The 24,727-nt window shown below is 37.9% G+C and overlaps 4 protein-coding genes across 13 annotated transcripts in view; 1 reads left to right on the forward strand and 3 right to left on the reverse strand.

Moving 5' to 3' along the window:
* Positions 1 to 50: 50 nt before the first annotated feature.
* On the reverse strand, positions 51 to 4,709 carry LOC106169123 (organic cation transporter protein-like). Its single transcript, XM_087007694.1, has 9 exons — positions 4,148 to 4,709; positions 3,825 to 3,917; positions 3,341 to 3,487; positions 2,984 to 3,204; positions 2,104 to 2,337; positions 1,746 to 1,960; positions 1,037 to 1,145; positions 657 to 875; positions 51 to 199 (listed from the first exon to the last, which is right to left on the reverse strand). Exons 1-9 carry the CDS (start codon positions 4,565 to 4,567, stop codon positions 64 to 66), a joined length of 1,794 nt encoding a protein of 597 aa, XP_086863820.1. The 5' UTR covers positions 4,568 to 4,709; the 3' UTR covers positions 51 to 63.
* Positions 4,710 to 6,135: 1,426 nt separating this feature from the next.
* Positions 6,136 to 14,073, reverse strand: LOC106155135 (organic cation transporter protein-like). The gene is made up of 9 exons (XM_087007700.1): positions 12,986 to 14,073; positions 12,401 to 12,504; positions 11,881 to 12,035; positions 11,551 to 11,719; positions 10,173 to 10,406; positions 9,780 to 10,014; positions 8,448 to 8,638; positions 7,813 to 8,031; positions 6,136 to 6,945 (listed from the first exon to the last, which is right to left on the reverse strand). Exons 1-9 carry the CDS (start codon positions 13,403 to 13,405, stop codon positions 6,810 to 6,812), a joined length of 1,863 nt encoding a protein of 620 aa, XP_086863826.1. The 5' UTR covers positions 13,406 to 14,073; the 3' UTR covers positions 6,136 to 6,809.
* Positions 14,074 to 15,361: 1,288 nt separating this feature from the next.
* LOC106155137 (deoxycytidylate deaminase-like) lies at positions 15,362 to 23,417 on the forward strand. The gene is made up of 5 exons (XM_013529815.2): positions 15,362 to 15,682; positions 16,085 to 16,184; positions 16,728 to 16,863; positions 21,015 to 21,228; positions 21,618 to 23,417. Exons 1-5 carry the CDS (start codon positions 15,516 to 15,518, stop codon positions 21,709 to 21,711), a joined length of 711 nt encoding a protein of 236 aa, XP_013385269.2. The 5' UTR covers positions 15,362 to 15,515; the 3' UTR covers positions 21,712 to 23,417.
* LOC106166962 (uncharacterized) overlaps positions 22,413 to 24,727 on the reverse strand; it is a 110,462-nt gene continuing 108,147 nt past the window's right edge. For all 10 annotated transcript variants that reach the window (XM_087009533.1, XM_087009532.1, XM_087009541.1 and 7 more), the window contains one exon: positions 22,413 to 24,297. In XM_087009533.1, the coding sequence (XP_086865659.1) occupies positions 24,034 to 24,297 (264 nt within the window). In that variant the 3' untranslated portion in view covers positions 22,413 to 24,033. The remainder of the gene's footprint in view (positions 24,298 to 24,727) is intronic.

Consider the following 24,727-nt stretch of genomic DNA (forward strand, 5'->3'; position numbering starts at 1 on the left):
TTTTTTTTTTTTTTTTTTTTTTTACTGTATGAGCATATTTTTGCTGTGAAATTAAGTTTGACGTTAGATGTCAGAGGTGTTGCCGTGCGCGAGGCAGGAGTCTTTAGCATCGCTCCACTCATTGTCTGCCGTCTTAATATTTTCCCTTATATTTCTCGTCTTCCTTCTTGTCTCTTTCAGTTTTGTTCCCTTGCAGACTCTGTAAATATAAATGATAACATGATTACAAACATTTAAATTCATTTAGAATTGTCTTTATCAGTTTTTTTACTGTTATCGCGGCATTTGTCTTTAATTTATCAGTCATTACCAGTCTTATTTTTAAATCTTTATGTGTGTTGATGATTCTATAGACATTTTTTTCTTCCTTCTTAAATTTATTTGCATGTCTATGTATTAGCATACTCATTTTAAATGTGACTGTATTCATTCCTTTTTTCCTGTTTTTTATATATATAATGTTTTTTTTTTTCTTTTGTACTCTTACGAAAAGCAAATACTGCTATATGCAATTTTTTTCTCTTTTTTTTCCTCCTTTTTTCTCTTGAATAAACCTTGTTTTTTAAAGACCGCGGTATTATTAACACATTTAATGATTCCGATTTTAATTAGTGTTTCAATGAAAAAAAACGGACATCCGTATTAAGCTTAACAACCTGGGAGACGCCAACAAGTTGTCGAATTCCTCTAGATTCTGTGGGAGATCTCTACACATGGTCTCCGGTAACAGAAGCGACAGCAGTCCTGCGAGGATCGATTCAACCCCAAGGATGATAAAAGGCAGTGCAGCAATTGTTTCTTTAAGTAAAAATACTTGAGGTGTCACGGCGCTGCCCACTCGGGCGAAGGTAGATGACATTCCCATAGCTATGGTTCTGGAAAATTCAAGTACCTGCTATGTGTTTGACAAAAATTAAACAAACTAAAGATAAATCTTTACTGAAGATCGCACTAGAAAATTCGTCGCTGTAACTCTGAACACTAGCTACCATTCAAAGAAAGGGACATGTGGATATGCTGGTTAAGGTCGCCTTACCTTATTACCGTCGGATAAACCTCGGCCGTCACCACGTAGATGATGGTAAAAGACGCGGAAATGCCCATCTTACCCAGGACTGCTAGCGTTAATATTAACCAATGTAAATCTGAAGAATTAATATAATACAATAAACCCTCTGAATGAAAATGAGTGCGATTGCTTCTTTAAGAGCATTGTCTCTTAAAACCACTCATATGTTCACATGTAAGCCGGCTCACTATAAATTAGCCGAGAACACGTTTAAAATAAAAATGGACAGATACCCCTATGCCCTTTCGACTAATTTGACACAGAGGTAAGCGGCCGATATATGAGCCTAAATCTTCAAAGGAAAACTACGTGACACGTACATGTGGTCTACCGCCATCTTAAGAAATCTTTCAAACTCTGGTAACGAGACTATAGATGGGATATCTCACCAAGTTCATACCAAGGAGGGATATACAGACCATCTATTCTCTACCAGGGTGGCAGATATTATAGAAAAATTTTCTAAAACCAGAGAACCACCTATTTATTTAAAGACATATATGTGAATATCTTGCGAAAAATCAATCTGTCGCCCTTGAAGAGGATACATCTTGGATCCAAAATAAGTAAGATATTTTGGATGCTAAAACAAATGTTACTCTGGTTTTTCTGAAGACGGATAAAATCTGACATACTATGAGCTATTTAAAAAATTAAAAGAGATAACTTTAAAAACCTGCAGGTAGAGAGCCGGAAACTATGCAAGCCACTCCCCCGAGAACCATGGACGCTGCCAGCGTTCTCCTCCTTCCGATCTTATCTAGGAGGACCAGAGCCAGGGTATAACCTGGGTACTCAATGGCCCCCATCAACAGGAAGTTCAGGTACAGATTACCGCCCAAACTTTCCAGGTTCAGCGTCAAGCCGTAGTACACCATGCTGTTGACCATCCTGGAAAGTAAACAGCAGCTGAGACAGAAATAAACTCGGTTTGAAAACTAAAAAAAGAGATAAAGAATTAGATTGGCTTGCTTTTACGACTTGAAGAGACGCCACACTGCTCCGCGGATGATTTAAATTAAATGTCATCTCACCAGTTAAAACACACGTTAACTGTCAACGCCGCCCGCCTCCATGTTCGCAACAAGTCTACAGGGGTGTGAGTCCGGGGAGACAGGACCGCCTCATCCTCATCCTCTAGAACGGACTGAATAGTCTCAGCATCAGGCTCAGATTTGATATTTGTCCTAGAAATTGCCCGGATCAAGTCGACTGCTTCTTCGGTGCGATTTCTGGACAGCAGCCAACGGAAAGACTCGGGAAGCACGCTGAAATTAAGAGCGATGAAACTGCAGTTTTCTATGGTTTGAAATGAAAGGAAAGTTAAATTAGTATACGCTATAAATTCAACCCCATCTGTCCTGGTTTTGAGGTGAAACAGGATTCGTAGACATTCTTTCATGATTTGTGCCGCAAAATATTAACATCGGGTTATCTTGGGATAAAACTCGACTTCTATATGACTTGTACAATGTAAGATATAGACATCATGATATCTTGGGGGAAAAACACTCGACTTTTATAGGACTTGAGCATCTACTATCTCCGAGGGCAAAACCTTAGTCAGTTTGACTAAGCTTTCTTATTCAACAACTGTGGCTAGGCCTGTTACTCCCTTCACATAAATACTTTTTAATTGAAGTGAAAACGCGATCGACATAAATTTAGCCAAGAGAACGACTGCTACATTTAAAAGAACGAAAATACATAAAGATAAAGATCAGCTGCTTCTGATGCTAATTATTGATAGAGCAGTTTAAGAGTAGTATCACGCAAGCACCGTGCAACGCTAAGTGCTATCCAAGCCTATTAAACATTTTATATGCATTTTAGACTATAAATAAATATTATTATTATTATTATTATTTTATTTCTATATTATTATCGTTAAATTAATATTCTGATCTTACTTACAAATAATAGAGCCCAAACAGGTACCCGGGCACTAACAGCGCCAGATTCAGGTGGCGCCAGTCTCTTATGAAGTAGGCAAACAGCACGATGTAGAAGTAGCCAAAGCTAAAGAAATACATTATACCAAAACCGGCTAGTTTACGCTTACTTGGGCCCACAAATTCAATTCCTGCAAGATAAAAAATTTTCTGGGAGCATAGGGTAAATACTAGAGACTTAATAAATTACAGGAAAAAAGATGTCTGAATGCGTCACTAGCTGTCAAAACATGGGGTTAATCTCTCTCTCTCTCGCTTTCATTCAGTTTTCAGTATACCTAGAGTGTATATAGAGAGGAGCACACATCCGCTGACGAACCCCTGCAGACCTAGAGACGCTATATACACCGTCATGGAGGGAGACAAAGCGGTAACTACACCCACTGATACCGAAAACATCACGGCCACCAAGAACGTAGGTCGTCTGCCGAACCTGAAACAGCCATGACTTCTGGAATATGTGGTTCTTGAAAACAAATGAATATTTAAAAATAAACATGTCAGGAATACTTCCCACCTGTAACTTGTAATTTTGGTTGAAATAATCACAAACTCTAGAATTGCGTTTATAGATAATCATTATTTTCCACTGAACGGTGCATCTTTATCACCAAGGTTTTCGAGTCATGTTTGGCGTTTTCAGAACAGTGCTGCCATGGCATACATGTATATACCCACCATCAGTAAAATAACAAACAAGGAGAACATTAAAACCATATAATTATACCCAAAAAAACAAAATAGAGACTTTAAGTGTACATTATTAATTAACTTGGTTCAGAGCACGCTCACCTATCACTTACAGTCCCAGTAAAAGCGTCTCCCACCATCTTCCCAACAAAGAACGCAGACTGGCTGGCACCAACCATCCACTCTCTTCCACAGCTCAAGTCAAACTGAAGATAACGCAGGGAATCGATCTTATATAAGATTAAATGAAGTTGGTATATAAGAAAGCTCTTGTTTTAGATATGCACAGTTTGTGAATGTTAGGACGATCTAAAGATAAACCAAAAAGAAAACTAGCCGCTGTGATCACTATACACTGCTTGCCTGATAGTATACCAACTTGCACACGTACACATCATGGTGATAACTGAATTAAAAGATACATTTCCACGCCTACCTCTGACACCACTGTTGATGTATAAATATCCTGGCTATATTCCAGTCCGAGAGGACACGCTATGCTTTCTGTCTCGTTAACACTTGGAATAGAGTACGTCTCATTATAGGGGGTGAGAGTTTGGTTAGGCCTTGTCCATGGATAAAGCTTACAACTGCTTCGAGTCAGTTGACCGCCGTTTTCTTCCCAAGGGATGGACAGGTTCAGCAGCTCCTCGCGGGAAAGGTTGCCGTAGATCCTCTCCGCGCGTGCCACGTAATCTGCGGGTAGTTTACAGTGGTGTTTGGGCGTTGCCGCCAGGAACACAGTGGCCAGTAGTGGTAATATTGCATATAACCCAACAAGACATACCAGAAAATACTGTCGTCTCTGGTAAGTACCAAACTCTCCGATAACCTGCAGAAGCCCGTCCAAATGCATTGTTTAAGAGTCAAAAGTGGATATCTGTTTTTCTACTTGATTCTTTAGTTAGGAAGTTTATGCACGTATAGGCCCCTATGTAGCCTATATATTTTATGTAGAGACATTACGTCACCTCACGCAATGATAATGTCACATTATATAAATGACCTGACTGCGCACCATACTTATCGTACCCATTGTCAATTCTTGTGCATTTCACAAAAATCTATATAGCAGTTTTTTTTTTCTTTTTGATTTGTTTAAATATTACAGTGTTTTGAACCGAAGACGAACTTTGGTTCATTTTAATGGGGATGGAAACATGTGCGTACAGCTTTGTTGTTAAATAAAAAAGTTTAGGCTTAGTTTAGTTTAGTTTCAATTAGGCTGCTTGGGACCCATACCTTATATGAATAGTAAGTACGTGCAAAGACTGCTTTATCGTATGAATGTTTGCTGGTCACACAGGACCTGCAACAATTGTGATCATGGGAGTGTGTCAAAATTTATTTTCCATGCGGTCGTAAACTTGGAGTTAAGGCACTGTCACACCTATAGCCTGAAAATTCTGCCCTTACACAGACCTTACGTAATATACGTCTAGAACCGGAAGGAGATTAAGTGTTTTGAGCATGTTTAAAATAGTTCAATGAACTGCTTTTATCTTCATTCTAATGCGCTGAAAACAGGGTGGTTTCATGCGAGTAAGTTGTGCGTTTAATCGACGACAGTGGCGGATTTGGGGGCAGGAGTGTCTTGTGTCTTTGGAGTTCAACTACCTTGGAATCTGACGTTTTTTCGTGTTTAGTTTTGTGTGTGTTTTGAAGCCGCCCGGAATGATTCGTGCACTTTTCAGGTGTATTAGCTCTCAAATGCAGCTCGAATGTAGTTGGAAAACTAGGAATATCGATAATGCTGTCAGAATGTAGTCAAAATATTTAGAAGCCATCGAAATGCATTCGAGTTGCATTCCGGCTCATTTGAGGCACATGCAGACTATTCTAGCAGGGTTTGAAGTGTCTTGCCATTTTGGTTCTCCCTCGAACGCGATCAGAATGTTTCGAAAGCCGTTGGAATGCCGTAAGAATATTAAGAATGCACTCATAGTTCAGTTAGAATACACTTAGAATGCAATTTGATATTTCTCCACCTGGAATGCACTTGGAAAATTTTGAGCACGAGCAAAACATGACGACCGGACACAATAATGGGCCCATATATCTGGAATGCACTCAAGAAATTTAGAACGCGATTCGAATATCCAGGAATATACAAAGAATTCTCATTCCGACTACATTCCAGCTTATTCCGCCTCTAGTGTGACAAGGGTATTAAGTCAAAATCGGAATCTTCAATGACGTGGAAGGCAATTTGTTATCAAATATGGTTTGCAGTTTTAATTCAGAGGGTGCGTCTAAGAAATGGGGTATCCTTGACAACCAAACACAGAGTCATAGGGGACTGTTGATGAGGGAGCCTGTAACCTTGACAACTAAACACAATCAGAGGGAACTGATGATGAGGGAGCCAGTAACCTTGACAACCAAATTCGGTCTTGAGACAATTATCAGTCATAAGGAAGGCAGCACAGATCAAAACTTTATTAGTGTAAACAGTAACTACTTTGCCAAACCCCTCAAACCACGTATTTCCCTTTTTTAACAATATGTTATTGATTTTGGGATGAAATTCATGAAAATCCGGAACAACTTTTACTAAATCTATATTCTGTGAAAGGTTTTGCATAAATAGTATCATAAATAACATTGTAAAATTCCTCTTTGTAAAAAATAAACTACAAGTTTAATCCTCTAAGTTCTGTTTTTTCTGGATTACGTGAGTATTTAAAAAGGACACCCAATACAAATGACGTTAAAATTGCATTTGCGAATGAAGAAAAATTACATATCTTTAGAAAGTAAAGCTACTTGCAAGGTCTCAAAAACTTTAGAATATATTTACAATAAAATCCCCCGAGTTCAGAAGAAAAAGTAGAAAATCTATTGATAAATGGTAAGCTAATATTAATAAACATAGTAGTAGTAGTAATGATGATGATGAATAATGATTAATGCATGCATATATTTGTGTCAGGATTTTCAAAACTGTTTGAAAAAGTCCCTGGATACGACGCTGATTGTAGATATGTTGATTTTCACCTCAAGAAACAGATGACACAAGACTGCAGACGTCCAGTTCACGACGTCTTTTTATTTTTACTGTATAATCATATATTTTTGCTGTGAATTCAATATTTCCGCTAGATGTCAGTGGTGTTGCCGTGCGCGAGGCAGAAGTCTTTAGCATCGCTCCACTCGTTGTCTGCCGTCTTAATATTTTCCTTTATATTTCTCGTCTTCCTTCTTGACTCTTTCAGTTTTGTTCCCTTGCAGACTCTGTAAGTAAAAATGATAATATGATTAAAACATTTAAGTATCATTTGAAAAAAAAGGTCTTTATCAGGTTTTTGTATAGTTATCGCGGCCTTTATCTTTAATTTATCAGTCATTACTAGTCTTATTTTTTTTTAAATTTTATGTGTGTAAATGATTCTATGGACATTTCATTGTTCCTTTTTTTTAATTTATTTGCATGTCTATGTATTAGCATATTCATTACCTCCGCCAAGGAGGTTATGTTTTTACCCCATGTTTGTTTGTTTGTTTGTTTGTCATCAACATAACTCAAAAAGTTATGGATGAACTTCGAATGGGTTAACTTAGAAGTGATTAGTTTTTGGTGGTGATCCAGATCAATAATCAATATTCAAAAACCAAAAACCATGAAATTTTCAGGAACTGTCAGAAGTGGGCCAAGGAAAAGATGATTAATATTTGGTGGTGATCCGGATCTATAATCAATCTATAATCAATAATCAAAAAAAAAAAAAAAAAAAAAAACTAAATCATTATAGAATGAAAATTTATTGGTGAAACGGCATTGGGTGGAGACTTTGCTGCCTTGGCGGAGGTCTACGCTCTCGGAGTGCTTTTCTAGTTTTAAATGTAACTGTATTCATTCTTATCATCCCTTTTTGAATATACTGACTTATATATAATGTGTATTTTTCTTTTGCACTCTTAAGGAAAGCATATACTGTTATCTGCAATGTACCTTTTTTTCTCTTGAATAAACCTTTTTTTAACGCAGTATTATTAACACATTTATTGATTCCAATCTTTATTACTGTTTTCAACCAAAAATAAAATAAAAAAAAAATTAAAAAAAAAAAAAAAACGGACATCCGTGTTAAGTTTAACAACCTGTGAGACGCCAACATGTTGTCAAATTCCTCTATATTCTGTGGGAGATCTCTACACATGGTCTCCGGTAACAGCAGCGACAGCAGTCCTGCGAGGATCGATTCAACTCCAAGGATGATAAAAGGCAGTGCAGCAATTGTTTCTTTAAGTAAAAATACTTGAGGTGTCACGGCGCTGCCGACTCGGGCGAAGGTAGATGACATTCCCACAGCTATGGTTCTGGAAAATTCAAGTACCTGCTATGTGCTTGACAAAAATTAAACAAACTAAAGATAAAACCTTACTGAAGATCGTACTGGAAAATTCGTCGCAGTAACTTAGCTGTAGCTACCACTCGAAGCACGAGACATTGGATATATTGGACTCGGTTCCCATACCTAGATTTCTAACAGGATCGATCCATCTCCACGATGTTTCTCGCTAAATTGCTTTCGGCTTAAGCGGTTCAGATGTCTGTCACGCCTACTGAAGCTGCTAAACGATAATTTATTACACCCTAACAGCTTCAGCAGGCGTGACAGTCATCTCAGCCGCTTACGTTGACTGCAATTCACCAATAATCCACTTTGAGATAGATCGATCCACAGTTAGTATGATAGGGTCTGGGAATGGTTCCTTAGTTGAGGACGCCTTACCTTATTACCGTCGGATAAACCTCGGCCGTCACCACGTAGATGATGGTAAAAGACGCGGAAATGCCCATCTTACCGAGGACTGCTAAGGTTAGTATTAACCAGTGTAAATCTGAAGTAATACAATATAATATAATATAATATAATATAATATAATATAATATAATATAATATAATATCCATCTTACCCAGGACTGTTAGCGTCAGTATTAACCAGTGTAAATCTGAGGTAATATGATATAGAATAGAATAGAATAGAATAGAATAGAATAGAATAGAATAGAATAGAATAGAATAGACCCAATGAATGAGAATGAGTGCGATTGCTCCTTTAAGAGCGCTGTGTTTCCTAAAACCACTCATATTTAACATGTAAACGGTGGCTCACTATAAATTAGCCGAGAACACAATACCCCTATGCCCTTTCTACTAATTTGACACGGAGGTAAGCGGCCGATATATGAGCCTAAGGGCGCATTCCCATAGATTTTAGATCGATCTATCCCCGTGGGGAGTCTCACTAGATTACTGTCAGATAATCCGGCTTAATTGTCCGTCCCGCCTACTACAAGCTGTAAGGGGGTAATTAACTTTCGTTCCCGCTCGGCTGACAACTATTCAACGTGAACCCCCCAGGGAGTTAGGTCGATCTAGTTGGATCGATCTAATCTCTGGGAATGGGGTCTAAATCTTCAAAGGATAACAACGTGACACAGATGGTCCATTTTAAGGTATTTTTCAAACTCTGATAACGAGACTATGGGTGGGATATCCCACCAAGTTCATACCAAGGAGGGATAGACCATCTATTCTCTATCAGGGTGGCAGATATTATAGGGCAATTTTCCAAAACAAGAGCTTTATCTAAAGACATTGCGGCCATTCAGAAGGAGAAGAGCCGAGTCCTAGCTAGGCCACGACCTAAATATGGCGGACCTACATGAAAGGAAGACCACTTAATCCTGTAATGGTCTCTTCGCCTCTCTCACGGCTCCCCACGCGTCGTCCTTCGACTGGTTGAATTGAGCCGAGATTTAATTGCTGTATCCCTGCAGGGACGACGCATGTGAAAGGCGGAAAAGCCATTACCGGCTTAAGCGGTCTTCCTTTCATGAGGTCCACCACCATATTTAGGTCGTGGCCTAGCGAGCACTCGACTCTTCTCATTCTGAATGGCCGCATTATCTGTAAATATCGTGTGAAAAATCAATCTGTCGCCCTGGTAGAGGGTGCAGGGCATCTAGGATCCAAACTAAGTAAGATATTTGAGATTTTAAAACAAATGTTAATGTGGTTCTTCTGCAGACGGATAAAATCTGACATACTGTAAAATTACAAGAGGTAACTTAAAGCACCTGCAGGTAGAGAGCCGGAAACTATGCAAGCCACTCCCCCGAGAACCATGAACGCTGCCAGCGTTCTCCTCCTTCCGATCTTATCTAGGAGGACCAGAGCCAGGGTATAGCCCGGGAACTCAATGGCCCCCATCAACAGGAAGTTCACGTACAGATTACCGCCCAAACTTTCCAGGTTCAGCGTCAAGCCGTAGTACACCATGCTGTTGACCATCCTGGAAAGTAAACAGCAGCTGAGACAGAAATGAACTCGGTTTGAAAAATTAAACAATAACTAAAGAAAAAAGATATAAAGAAGTAGATTGGATTGCTTTTACGCCTTGAAGAGACGCCACACTGCTCCGCGGATGATTTAAATTAAATGTCATCTCACCAGTTAAAGCACACGTTAGCTGTCAACGCCGCCCGCCTCCATGTTCGCACCATGTCTATAGGGGAGTAAGTCCGGGGAGAAAGGACCACCTCATCTTCGTCCTCTAGAACGGACTGAATAGTCTCAGCATCAGGCTCAGATTTGATATTTGTCCTAGAAATTGCCCGGATCAAGTCGACTGCTTCTTCGGTGCGATTTCTGGACAGCAGCCAACGGAAAGACTCGGGAAGAACGCTGAAATTAACAGCGATGAAACTGCAGTTTTCTATGGTTTGAAATGAAAGGAAAGTTAAATCAGTAGACGGTTTGGTACCTGTAACTTCAACGCCACCTGTCCTGGCTTTGAGGTGAAAACAGGCTTCGAAGACATTCTTTTAAGATTTATGCCGCAAAATATTAACATCGGGTTATCTTGGGATAAAACTTGAGTTCTATATGACTTGTACTATGTAAGATATAGACAGCAGGATATCTTGGGGAAAAACTAGCACGTGTAATACAACATTGGTCAAAAAGGTTGTCCCACCCCCATTTCCATGTACTTATATTTACAATTGATCACCTCACAGATGTAAATTTTTATAAACGCTGCTTTTTATTCCAGATTCCATGTCTAACGTGATTAACGGTTCAGAAAATACAAAATAGTGGCGAAAATATGCACATTTTATACCATTTAGTCAATTTTATAACAGGTACCCCCTCAAATCCAATGTTTTACTGTGATTTCCACAGATGTTAAGAAATGTCTATTAAATTTAAAAGACGCCATCAAATGTCACCAAATATACACACAATTAGCATTAGGATGTACTCGTTAAAGGTCACATGCCTAATAGCGTGTCTGCCTGCCGAGTACTGCAATTATCTCCTGTAGGCGGCGCGACAAGCCTTCAACAAGGGTAACAATTCTGTTTTGAGGGATATTGTCCCATTCATCCTAAAGAGCGTGGCGGTATTGGTCCAGATTATTTGGGAACTGGTTCTCTTCTGCAATGCACATCCAATGTTGTATCTCCGAGGACAAAACTTTAGTCAGTTTGACTAAGCTTTCTTATTCAACAACTGTGGCTAGGCCTGTTACTCCCTTCACATATGATCTTAGTAAATGTTATATAAATACTTTTTAATCGAAGTGAAAATGCAAACGACATGAATTTAGCCAAGAGAACGATTGCTAAATTTACAAGAACGAAAATAGATAAAGATCAGCTGCTGATGATGATGATTATTATTGATAGAGCAGTTTAAGAGTAGTATCACACAAGCACCGTGCAACCCAAAGTGCTATCCAAGCCTATTAAACATTTTATATGGATTTTAGACTATAAATAAGTATTATTATTATTAACATCGTTAATATTCTGATCTTACTTACAAATAATAAAGGCCAAAAAGGTACCCGGGCACTATCAACGCCAGATTCAGGTGGCGCCAGTCTCTTATGAAGTAGGCAAACAGCACGATGTAGAAGTAACCAAAGCTAAAGAAATACATTATACCAAAACCGGCTAGTTTACGCTTACTCGGGCCCACAAATTCAACTCCTGCAAAAAATAAAGAAAGAAAGAAAGAAAGAAAGAAAGAAAGAAATTCTGAGAGCGTAGGGTAAATAACAGAAACTTAATAAATTACAGGAAAAAGGTATCTTAATGCGTCGCTAGCTGTAAAAACATGGGGTTAATCTCTCTGTCTCTCCTCAGCATACCTAGAGTGTATATTGAAAAGAAAACACATCCGGTGATGATCCCCTGCAGACCTAGAGACGCTATATACACCGTCATGGAGGGAGACAAAGCGGTAACTACACCCACTGACACCGACAACATCACGGCCACCAGGAACGTAGGTCGTCTGCCGAACCTGAAACAGACATCACTTCTGAAATATGTCGTTCTTGAAAGATAAAGGATATTTAAAGAAGAACATGTCAGGAATACTTCCCGTTTGTAAATTGTTATTTTGGTTGAAATAACCACGTATCTAAACTCCAAAATTGCGTTTATAGATAATCATTATTTTCCACTGAACGGTGCATCTTTATCACCAAGGTTTTCGAGTCATGTTTGGCGTTTTCAGAACAGTGCTGCCATGGCATACATGTATATACCCACCATCAGTAAAATAACAAACAAGGAGAACATTAAAACCATATAATTATACCTAACAAAAAATGAAAGTGAATTAAAATGTCCATAATTAATTGACTTGGTCCAAAGCAAACTCACCTATCACTTATGGTCCCACTTAAAGCGTCTCCCACCACTTTCCCTACAAAGAACGCGGACTGGCTGGCGCCCACCATCCACTCTCTTCCACAGCTCAAATCAAACTGAAGATAACGCAGGGGATAGATCGATCTTATATAAGATCAAATGAAGTTGGTATATGAGGAAGCTCTTGTTTTAGATATGTACAGTTTGTCAATGTCAGGACGATCTGAGAATAAACTAGCCGCTGTGATCACTATGCTGATAAAATACCAACTTACACACGAGCACATCATGTATCTAAATCTTAAGTGTGTTAAGAGACCTTTCCCAGAGACTATGACTGGGTTCCTGCATATTTGGATCGATCTATCTCCAAGGGGATTCTCGCTTAATTGCAATTAACTAAAGTGGCTAAGATGTCTGTTACGCCTACTGAAGCTGATAGGGGGTAATTAACTATCGTATAGCAGTAGGCGTCCCAGACATCTAAACCACTTAAGCTGAAAGCAATTAAGCGAGAAACTCTGTGGAGATGGACCAATCCTGTTAGATCGATCTAGGGATGGGAACCCAGTCTAAAAGATACATTTCCACATCTACCTCTGACACCACCGTTGATGTATAAATATCCTGGCTATATTCCAGTCCCAGAGGACACGCTATGCTTTCTGTCTCGTTAACACTTGGAACAGAGTGCGTCTCATTATAGGAGGTGAGAGTTTGGTTAGGCCTTGTCCATGGATAAAGCTTACAACTGCTTCTAGTCAGTTGGCCGCCGTTTTCTTCCCAAGGGATGGACAGGTTGAGCAGCTCCTCGTGGGAAAGGTTGCCGTAGACCCTCTCCGCGCGCGCCACGTGCTCAGCGGGCAGTTTACAGTGGTGTTTGGGCGTTGCCGCCAGGAACACCGTCGCCAGTAGGGGTAATATTGCATATAACCCAACAAGACATACCAGAAAATACTGTCGTCTCTGGTAAGTACCAAACTCTCCGATAACCTGCAGAAGCCCGTCCAAATGCATTGTTTTAGAGTTAAAAGTGGATCTCTCTCTTTTTCCACTTGATTCTTTAGTTATGAAGTTGTAGCACGTATATATATATTTTGTAGAGACATATTGTCGCCACACGCAAACTGCGGCTAGATAATATCACATTATATAAATGACGTGGCTAAGCACCATACTTATGGCACCCACTGTCAACTCATCGCTTTGCACTGTGCATTTCACAAAAATCTTAATAGCAGTTTTGTTGATAAAATATGACAGTGTTTTGACCCGGCGACGAGCTTTGATTTGTTTTAATGGGGATGGAAACATGTGAATACTGCATTGCTTTTGAATGAAAAGTTTGGGCTTAGTTTAGTTTAGTTTCAGTTAGGCTGCTTAGGACCCAGACCTTATATTAACAGTAAGTATGTGCAAAGACTGCTTTATCGTATGAATTTTTGCTGGTCACACAGGACCTGCAACAATTGTGATCATGGTAGTGGGCCAAAATTCATTTTCCATGCGGTTGTAAACTTGGAGTTAAAGCACTGTCACACCTAGCCTGAAATATTGCCCATACGCAGACTTAACGTCATATACGTCTCGAGTACGCACACAAACCGGAGGGAGATGGCGCTGCTTTTATCTTCATTCTAATACGCTGAAAACAGGGCGGTTTAATACGAGTAAGTTGTGCGTATAATGGAAGACAGTGGCGGATGTTGGGAGAGGGGACAGGGGGGGCCTGCACCCCCCCTCCTTTCGATTTTTTTTTTAAATCACACCAATGGTACAATCTTCAAATAAGAATTTTGACAAGCTAAATCAGTTCTAAACCGAATCAATTAAATGGTACCATTAGGTAGCCCTCTGACATATCAAAATTTTCGGGGCCATTCATTCGGCTTCTCATCATGGATCCGCCTCTGGACGACCAGGGCCGTAGCCTCCGGGGGGGCAGGGGGGGCAGCTGCCCCCCCTGGGATTTGAGGTGCAAAAAAAAAAAAATAATAATAATAATCGCAAAGGTAAAAAAATAATAATTGCAAAGTTGGTATCAATTCTGTGAGAAAATGCACTCATGGCCACTAGACAATCATTCAACAATCTGTTTACAAAGGTGTACTGTTTTTAGCTAACTCAGTTCATGCCAAAAAAATGACTGTACTTATGGCAAAAAGAACCCACAATTTCTGACTTCTGATTGAGCAATAAATAACAGTTAAAATGCACCAAAATGCGGTATTATACATACAGTTTTTAAAAATTTTCCACACCGTCGGAGGGGGACACGCCCCTCCCACCCCCTCCTCCCTCGGGTGCTTCGCCCCCTTATGTCTGCTTACTGCCCCCCCATTAAGCTTGTATTCAAGCAACGAATCTAATTAAGTGCCGGGACGGGTTTTGTAATGAATGGTAAGCGCAATTTGCTCCTTTCTCGAGAAAACAAATAATTTTGATGGGTAAATCCTGTGTAGAAAAGGGCCTACATTTAAGTCATGAAATATCTGCATGCGTTCGATTATACATACATGTCTGATATTATTGTTCATTAGGGTAGACTATTTTGGTAGGCCCTTGTTTTAAGGGTTATAGCCTACACGTAGATATTTTTAGGTTCAGCAACCAATGACGCCAACCATGGAGACAAGATGAGGCATATGACAAGATAAGTAAATAAATTAATAAATAAAATTTTAAAAAGGAAATTTACAAAGTAGAAAAAATTGGGTTTGGTGGATTTCCCCATGCCTCATTTTGTAAAATTGGAAAATTTAAAAATTATTAAAATAATCTTAGGACCACAACCAGCCACAGACAGGACCCCCTCTCCATCCTGGCCCCGATCCTCCTCTCTTCGTTCAGCCTCCACCTCTCTCCTCCAGGTGTGCTACGTACGTACTGCCTCTCACTGGGGTCCCAGGACAGGTGCAGAGAGCTACTAGTACAGTACTGTAGTGTGGCGGTTGCGTCTATTGTGATCTTTCTAAGGGTATGACCAAGACTTTTCCAGTATGAGCAATTAAACACAAAGTTATATTTCACACGGTTATTATATAAACTGGATTGTGCATCGTAAAAAGACGTAACACTGACAGCAGAAACGAAAGTAAAACTTGAGAAGAGACCGTTAAGCACTGACATGCTCTTTAGCACACGAAGGTCCGATTATCTTATATTTGACCCATACAGTTTCGCGCCAACTTGCAAAATGGCAGATCGAGAAGAAGAGACCCGGAAGCGCTGTAGCTCAGCGCCAACTAATGGACTTCAGTCCACCCCGGAGAAGAAACCGTGTTTAACAAGCAGGTAAGTGTTATCTTAGCTTAAGGTGGCAATTCTACGAAACATGTCATTGGGTTGCTCACCTAAGCGTTGACATAAATTGTTATCTAATTTCACGTGAACTTTCCACGTTATCTATAATATCATATATCATGAACTCCAGACCAAGGTACACTGTGCATTTTTGACTGTTGGCTTAGGACAATATATTGTTTTGATGACCTCAGAAAAGTGATGTCGACCGAGGCGAATTTTTGCTCCAGAATGAATTAAATGTCTATCTTCCAAAATATTAAGTTGCATTATTTCACCATGCAGATACTGGTACTTAGCTGAGGTTGAAATACTTCTTGAATTTCTGTATGAAAAAGAAAAATTGTATTTAAAACTATGATGTTAATCTTTGCCTGGATTCTGTATTGGCAGAGATGAGAACAAGAAGAGAGAAGACTATCTGGAGTGGTCGGAATACTTTATGGCCATAGCTTTCTTGTCAGCACAGCGCAGCAAGGATCCCAACTCTCAGGCATGCCACTCCACAGCCAGACCATTTCGTTCTTTTTTTTCCTTCTTTTCTTTCTTTCTTTCTTTCTTTCTATATGTTTCTTTTTTTCTTTATTATGTGTGTATGTATTAATTGAGGATAAAAATATGGTAAATATAAAATGATCTTCCCAAGGCCCTCATTGGTTAAGCTGTACGTCCTGTGCACTTCTCTTTTTCCCTTTTTCTAAGGTATTTTTTATTATTCAGTGATTAAACCTAGTAATTTGGTTTAAAAAATTCAAGTAGAATTGTCAGCTTGTTTGATATTGATTTAAAAGTTATTTGATGTTTGATGTTCTTACCAAATTGAAAATATAGAAAACAGAATGATAAAGTAGATAGAGAGGGTTTAGAGATTATTATTTGCAGAACGGCCTTTATTAGAATATACTTTGGTGTGTAATAAAAATTGTTGAATTTTGAAATAAAATTCATTTTCTGTCGTAAAATCAGGATTTAATTTTATGTATTGAAAAGAGATCATTCAGAGTTGTTAGTCAAACAGTGACTGTCTCTCTCCCAGGTTGGGGCGTGTATAGTGAACCAGGAGAACAAAATAGTGGGTATTGGCTACAATGGAATGCCCAACGGTTGCAACGATGACTTCTTGCCTTGGAGAAGAGTAGCGGAGAACAAACTGGACACCAAGTATCCATATGGTAAGAGTTTAATACTTAAACATCAATGTCATGCTATAATTCACTTTGTCAGGGTAAACAGAATAATTTAAAGTGAGTAGAATGTTTATAATGTGTTATTTTTGCAACATCATGTGCATCATGTACTTTTTTAATACCATCATCAATCATGTAAACCACAAACAACAGACCCTTCCACTAAATGAAATTTTCTTGAGATCCTTCATATTTATATTAGAAAATCACACATTTGATCAGTTCTACATGCATATTAATGAAATAGTTCATGTGTGACAAAAGCGTTACAATGGACTGCTGATAACATCTGCACAGCTGAAATGCAGCCGAGTTGGTGACACCAAGGTCATTATGCGCCCCTTAATTTATGATATCAGACACACCTGACAGGCATATAAAGCTCACTAATATCAATAGGTGTTTACACGGAATTTGTCTTAACATAAATTTAAATGCTGTGGAAAGATCTTAAACAACTATAAAGATGTCATTGCTTGATAATTTTTAAGGTTTTAATTTACATATCTTTATGTGTTATTACTTATCATTTTGCTGAGAAAACATTAAGCAAAATTAGATATGATAATTAAATATGTATTAGATATGATCAGAAGATAATTAACTGTGGTCAAGGAAAATGCAAAATGTTTGACTTATATTTTCAGTTTATCAACAATTAATGAAAAATATGCAGACTAAAACAAATCAAAGCAAATAATTAGAATTATAATGATAAATAAAATTAGAAAAGTAAAATATTAAAGTGGGGTAAAAGGTCAGAAGATGGACACATACACGCTTGCTCTATATGTTATGCAATAAGATGTAGACTGCAGTAGTCTGGTCCCTCTGATGAGTTGCATGCCACGGGTCATTAAATCAGCATATGAAAGGTTATAAATCAGGTGGACAGATATGCATGAGAGGCTCCACCAAGGCCAGGCCTGAGAGTGGACATACTGCATGGAGGAGGATGAGACGTGGAGATGAAATCTTACTGAGATAATGAGAGTGAGTGGACAGTAGCATATCAGGATATGGAGGGATATGGAGTGTTCTGTTCATGTGATGTGTTTTGCAGACCTTGATGCGGAGATTTTGTAGTGTTTAGCATGCAGGCTATTTGGGATTATCAAGGAAAGTTGCAGAGGAAAATTTAGGAACAATTTTTGGAAAATAAATCACAGCTGGGTATCGTATATGAAATATTCCTTGATCAAACTCAAGTCCTTTTGAGTTGACAGGTTGGTAGGGACAAATTCTTTTGAACTGCAGTGTGATTCATCTTCATATTGATTTACTTTTCTACCACTGGATAGGACTTGAGGATTTTTGAATGTGAACGAGGAATTGAAGTGGAGTATTGCTACTGCTACAGTAGGAGCTTGGTTACCTAAAGATAACATCACTGTCTGGTGAAATCACATATGGAAATATAAACAACCTTGTGTGGAGTAGGACTGCAATATGGTGGTGTAAGACCCTCTTATCTCCTGACTTTTCCCATGTTTTCTCTGACTTCACAACATTTACTAAACTTTAACTGAAAAAAAAAAAAAGTTGTGATTTTCTAATACATCAAATACAAGTTCAACAGGTGAAAAATAATGGATGTGATGTCTTGTATTTGTTCACTTTGTCCTTGTGGCAAACGCGGTTATGTCAAATGGATGTTTTTCTACTTGATGATTGCTGCGGTGATATTCCTGATCAAAGTCCAGTGGGATATTGGAGTAGTGACCCAAAGTGGAACAACAGGTGGTCAACAAGTGACTGTATTACCTCCAGCAGAACCAGTGTCTACCTCAGAGGGGCACCTGTTTAGCACCTCTAGCCAAAGCACCATTGCTACAGCCACTTCTACTGGCACTACTCAAAGTCATGTCACTACCATCACTGAAGACAATCTTGGGGGAAGGAAGAAAGCCAACTCCAGCAGAAAGGCTGACAGACCAGATCCCACCATGCTTGCCAATGCGCAGACTGAAGCACAGTTCAAGATCATGGATAACATTGTGGACTTCTTACAGAAACAGTTCCCTTTTAAGACAGATGGTGTTCATAAGGAAACAATGCTGCTGAATAAAGTGACTGGAGCACTTGAAGAAAATGGGCTGCCGTTTCTTTGGATATTCTGGGAGGGGCCTAAGAGACCAGCTTATGTTGATCTCTGCTTGCTTACCACTGTGTGCCATAACCATAAACAGTTCAATGTAAGAATACTGAACAAGAGTGAATTTCTGAAGTCAGTATCAAATGTTCATCCAAGCTTTGTTAATCTCAGTATGGTCCACAAAGCTGATTACTTTAGAGTGGCCATGCTTAATGACTATGGAGGTGTCTACTTTGACTCAGACACCATTAGTTTTAAAGGCATGGGCAACATGTACAGAGATCTCCGTCACTACGACGTCATGGGGGCGAGCTCCTATACTGACAGCATTCATTTTGGAAACCTTGGTCCTTTCCGAGCACACACAAATTTTACTCAGAAATGGCTAGAACAACTCCATGCCAAGTTTGATCAGCGTTCAAAAAGCCTTGAGACAGGAAATGACCCCTTTTATTGGTCTGAGGTAGGGGGCGCTGTTGCTGTTCCCATTCTTGATAAACTGATTTCCCAGAATTCTGTAAGATATCACAAAGTAAAAGGTGTCAGTACTTGGATACAGCTGAACCCAAATGAACTGATGAGTGAGGCGGGGGACTTGGTTAAGAAACTGAAAGAGACAGAGATTATGTCTTTAAATAATAAACTTTATCCTGATAAGTACAAAAAGAAGACCACTCATGAGGTCTTAAGATCTCGCAGAGGTTTATCACAGCTCCTGCGCTATTCTCTGGTGAAATGTTGGAATAACTTACACTGAACTTTTTAATTTTTTCAAATTTTGTACTTACACTGCTGCAACATTTATTTTTGGGTTCCTAGTAAACATATTTAAATAAATTGGGTCACAGTCAATTTTTGTGAACAGATTCTTCGAAGTATTTTAGGTTCTGCAAGTGCAATATTAAATGGAGATGAAAATATCCTACGATTATAATTCTGATAATATAGATATATAATAGAATAATAAAAGTATCTAACAAAGATTTTATTTCTTTTCAATAATGGGTGTCAAAAATCCATTGCAAATATGAAAGATGTGCTTCAACTAGTCAGTAACGATTATCTTTGGATTTTTTTAAACCGATGCTTTTGAAGTTGAATTATTTACTTATAGCATTATTATTAAACAGCTAGAATAAAGCTAAATTTGTTTTTGTTTTCTTGTACTTTATAAGGGTTTCCCCAAATTGAAATTAAATTTATTTTTAAAGTAATGCATATTTGCTTGTTTATTTGCCCCAAAAGATTAAAATAAAAAAGACTCATTTGCCCCAAAAGATTAAAATAAAAAATACCATCACACTTGACTGATAGCAATTTTTTGTATGTATTCGGATAAATATTCATCTTGAGAAAACTTGCCATAATAAATGTCAGATAATGACATAATAAATAAATATAATGTTGATTATCGTGTTAGCTAATAACAAAGAAAATATTCATTCCATAAGATTTGTTTGAGATGAGGGATATTTGAGGTTGGAGAGGAGATGGTGCTGTCTGCTATATTTGGTAATTGCTTCAAACTCCAAATGCCATGTTTATTCATATACTTAAAGGCATAATAACTCTTTGTATGAGACCTATATTTCACAATAAAAACCTTGTGAATAACTCATAGAAATATAATATATTCTGTTTTACCACAAAAACAGCAGTTATAGCTTTTATTCTGATATTTGAACTTGTCTTTAGACCACGTGACCTCCATTGATGTCTATACTCTGTTAAAATCTCTTAAGAGATTTTAACAAGAAACCAAACTTTTTAGAAAAAAACCAGGGACTAACTTTGAATGTAAAAATGGATTCATTAACCATTGGTAAGTATGGGAAAATTGTTGTTTACTCCAGGAAAATTCATTTTTTGGCCGAAACGAAGAGTTATTATTGCTTTAATTTTTTCAAGATTTTTATCATTTTAGACATTCACAAGAAGACTTGCAGACTAGAAGTCAGATTTCAAAACTTTTTTCTTTTTGGTTGGAGGAGGATTATAAATGTGTGCTTTTTGAATTTATTGAACTTTCCTTCTATTTCAGTGTGTCATGCGGAACTAAATGCAATATTGAATAAGAACTCTGCAGATGTGAAGAATTGTACGATCTATGTCGCATTGTTCCCTTGCAATGAATGTGCCAAGCTCATCATCCAATCAGGGATCAGGGAAGTGATCTTTGTGTCTGACAAGTATCACGACATTCCGGAAATGGTGGCCTCTAGGAAACTTCTGGATATGGCAGGTGTCAAATATAGGTACAGTAATTTGGGGATATTCTTTTGCCAGACTTAAGCAAAAAGATATGTTAGGCAAAGTATGTTTAAAAAGCCATATCTTCCAAGGTTTTGTTTTTATACTAGTTGCTTGGGTGGTTAGTTTGACCATGAAATCATTTTCTGATAATCCTGCAAAAATAAAATGATTTGAATACCCTGAAATATTTACACGTCCTGTATGCAACTGAAGAAGACGTGTTGACGGGAATTACCTTAATATTCCTAACTGTTCTAATAATATGTACCATGTACCTGCAAGTTGCGAAGACTAGCTTAGGTTGTATTTGTCTTTGTTATATCAGTTCCAAAGATATTTTAAGTTTTAGAAAGAAAGCTGTAATCTTAAATGTTTTTGTCTCCACTTCCAGGCAGTTTCAGCCCAAATCCAAGCAGATTGTGATAGATTTTGCAGCAATAGACGGGAAACCGCCCAATCCTTTGAAGTCCATTGCTTCACCATAATACAAGATGGGAGGAAACTTAAAACAGAATTGGTCTTAATTTTTAGACCAAGAATTTCATCCCTTTTAACTCAGTAGATTCATGGCAGTCCACTAGCCTAGTGAAGTAATGGCCTGTCACATGACCCATGTTGCTATTGTTATGCAACAGTCACAATGTTTCACCAGGTTGGACTGTTGTGGATCAGGGTATACCAGGAATCTTAATCTGTAACATAGGATCAGATTTTGGGCTTGTTATTTTGTGAATCAGATTCCCTTGTTTCACTTTTATTTGGTATCTTTTTTCACTCATACATGGGTAATCTATGAAGTTAAAAGGCAATGCTTGCTATGATTTGATTTATGTGTTCATCTTGCACTGCCTTGGTGGTTCTAGCAGTATAATCGCATAATAGAAAATGTTTATTTTCATTGAAAAAAACATTTAGGAGAAATTCAATTTATTGTTCACAAAATTTGTTCAGATATTGGAGGAGAATATTTCTCATCCTTTTGGATTTTAAATTTCAAAATAAGATCAAGAGAAAATGCCCAGGTTATTTTCTCGTTAAAATTTGAAGATCTGATTATGCTGACCCATATTATGGGAATCCTTTACCACGCGAATCTTTTATTGTATGAGATATTATAATTGTTTGTTTGTGATTAAAAAACATTTATTTCTTCCAGAAATAAAATGAAAAGGATGAAAACAAATAATGAGTTCAACAGCATTTATTTACAGAATAAGTTATAAAAATATACTCCTTGGAGGCCATCGTGGACTGGTCTGCACGGATAATGGTTTAAAAATTTCAAAATCTTTCTCTTCACAGAGGGAACATGAGGGTGTTTCTAACTGCAAAGAAATTCACATTAAAAAGACAATCAAAAGTTCTCTTTAAAATCTTCAAGTAAATAATGTGAAATTATGTGACATGATTCAATAAACTATAAATTACTTTCTAACTTGTACAATTTTTAAAAACAACACCTCCAAAGAAAACAGTTAACACACGTGATCATTGAGCTCACTTCAGGTGTAGGAAATTGACTTTTAATATACAGTAGTGGATGCCAGTGGAAAAAATGGAATAAAAGGAGTGAAAGTTACATTGTGGTACATCTCTCCTCCACAGTTCCTCGATCTACACACACTAAAAGTTTCTATGGCAATTTCACAAATCTTTTTAACACAAAATGAAGAAATGCAGAGTCATAAGTGCATTGTGGCACAGTACATAACAACCAAGAATATTGCAAGATATGAAGCTGGGTTTAAAACTGGACAATCTGGTCCTGCTAGCTCCTTGAACCTATAATGTCCCAATTTCATCTGACTGTAATAATAACCGTAAATATGATGAAAATAAACTTCAAACAATTTCAACTTCAAAGTCCATGACTACATGGACCTGGATATGCCCCCTTGGTGGCAGGTTATAACATGAAATTGGAAGAGCTTTTGAAGCTAACAGACCATTTCATGAACAACATCAATTATATACTGTACATAAGGTTGGGGAGATTCTTCTCTTTTCATTGCATCACAACTTTCAATTCCAATGTAATGACTGACAATAAATCTGAAATCTGACAATTGTCTTCTACAAATATTTCCATGTTGCCTTTCCCATACACTGCATCCTAAATAGCTACACTAAGCAAAAAGGATGTATTATTTTTCAACTTTTGCATATGTGCAAAGATTTTAGTACAAACGAATTTATATATCTAAAACAATTCAAGTCCCATGCCAACAACATAAGGCAAGTAAGATATAATCATCCAGTTCTTATGTATGAAAAAAATATGATGGAAAAAATACTTCACACTCCTTATTGTGGGAATGCTTGGGTTTTCTATACTATGCAATATAGTTTCCCTATTAACTGCAAGCACTTACATGTATTATATAATTATAAATGGCTTATTAAACCAGAGATTCCTCAAATGTTCAGTTCAGTGGGCTTTGGAGAGTTCTGTACATGTTTTAAGTGCTCTGCACTTCTACCTTATTTAAATATGATGCAGTATTCAAGCATCTTTCTTAATTCTGTGAATTCGAAGAGGCATTCATGTGAAAATACACCTTTTAAGCAGGTCCACCTTTCACCAAAAGCACACTGGCAAAAATGTTATGCACACATACCGCCTCCACAATAAACTTGCAAATATATAATGGACATTTTAATAATTGCTGTAGCAACATTAATCAATAAATTGGCCAGAGAGATTACAGGAGTTTCATTATCCAATCTATTATCTGTATGCAAGTGAAACCAAAGAACCTCGGCAGTTAAACATTTTTTCCAAGGACCTTCTTGCATGATACTGCCATCTATCTATGTGTTTTTTCCATGCTTCTTTTCAGAGCATCCAGCTGTTCCTCAGCCAGTTTCATTTTATCCTCCAACTCATGATAATCCATAGTGAGCTTAGTTTTCATGTCCACAAAATGCTGGTAATCCTCAAACTCCTCTTCAGAGAGATACTCCTTCAAAAATTTGGCAACTTGGTTGCTACGACGATCTATTCCCTCTTTCAACATTTTGGCATCTTCATGCTGTTTGCTGAGCTTGTCTCTCTTCTCTTCCAGAACAGACTGTAAGAAAGAAAACTGGACATTAGCAATGGGCAGGGTATTCTGCAAATAAAACCTACTAGTAAATACCTTTATTTTTTACCACAGAGGAAGTGGAGAACAAAAGACTCAGACCTGGTGTCCGTCTGACACAAACATACGTCATGTATGAATTTAAGATCCACCAATTTTTGTGTCTTTTGTTCTCACCATTTGCCCTGGGATATGCCTATGATACCACTCGCCATGCAGCTAGTACACAGCAATGAGCCACACACATGAACTGTGAGGGATTATCAAAAGTAACATTGGACCCAGGCTTTATATTTCTTCCACATTTTCATCCATGTTAGTTGAAGACTTCAACTAACAGTTGACCTTATAATGTCATATGAAAAACTTGGTCTGCGGAATTCTTGAAGAAATAGATTGGAATGAAAAGATGTTTTCC

This window comes from Lingula anatina, chromosome 3 (genome assembly GCF_051362555.1).
Source record: "Lingula anatina isolate TDL-2025a chromosome 3, LinAna3.0, whole genome shotgun sequence".
Classification (NCBI taxonomy): Eukaryota; Metazoa; Brachiopoda; class Lingulata; order Lingulida; family Lingulidae; genus Lingula; species Lingula anatina.

What these genes read in the sequence shown, in the direction of transcription:
- LOC106169123 (XM_087007694.1), bottom strand. Translation starts at nt 4,567, where the DNA reads ATGCATTTGGACGGGCTTCTGCAGGTTATCGGAGAGTTTGGTACTTAC. An exon ending in CTGTTTGGGCTCTATTATTT is followed by an intron (nt 2,338 to 2,983) that starts GTAAGTAAGATC and finishes TCTTAATTTCAG; the next exon opens with CGTGCTTCCCGAGTCTTTCC. An exon ending in GTTTATCCGACGGTAATAAG is followed by an intron (nt 876 to 1,036) that starts GTAAGGCGACCT and finishes TGAATTTTCCAG; the next exon opens with AACCATAGCTATGGGAATGT.
- LOC106155135 (XM_087007700.1), bottom strand. Translation starts at nt 13,405, where the DNA reads ATGCATTTGGACGGGCTTCTGCAGGTTATCGGAGAGTTTGGTACTTAC. An exon ending in CTTTTTGGCCTTTATTATTT is followed by an intron (nt 10,407 to 11,550) that starts GTAAGTAAGATC and finishes TGTTAATTTCAG; the next exon opens with CGTTCTTCCCGAGTCTTTCC. An exon ending in GTGCTTTAAGTTACCTCTTG is followed by an intron (nt 8,639 to 9,779) that starts TAATTTTACAGT and finishes TGACGCTAACAG; the next exon opens with TCCTGGGTAAGATGGATATT.
- LOC106155137 (XM_013529815.2), top strand. Translation starts at nt 15,516, where the DNA reads ATGCTCTTTAGCACACGAAGGTCCGATTATCTTATATTTGACCCATAC. An exon ending in AAACCGTGTTTAACAAGCAG is followed by an intron (nt 15,683 to 16,084) that starts GTAAGTGTTATC and finishes CTGTATTGGCAG; the next exon opens with AGATGAGAACAAGAAGAGAG. An exon ending in GGACACCAAGTATCCATATG is followed by an intron (nt 16,864 to 21,014) that starts GTAAGAGTTTAA and finishes CTTCTATTTCAG; the next exon opens with TGTGTCATGCGGAACTAAAT.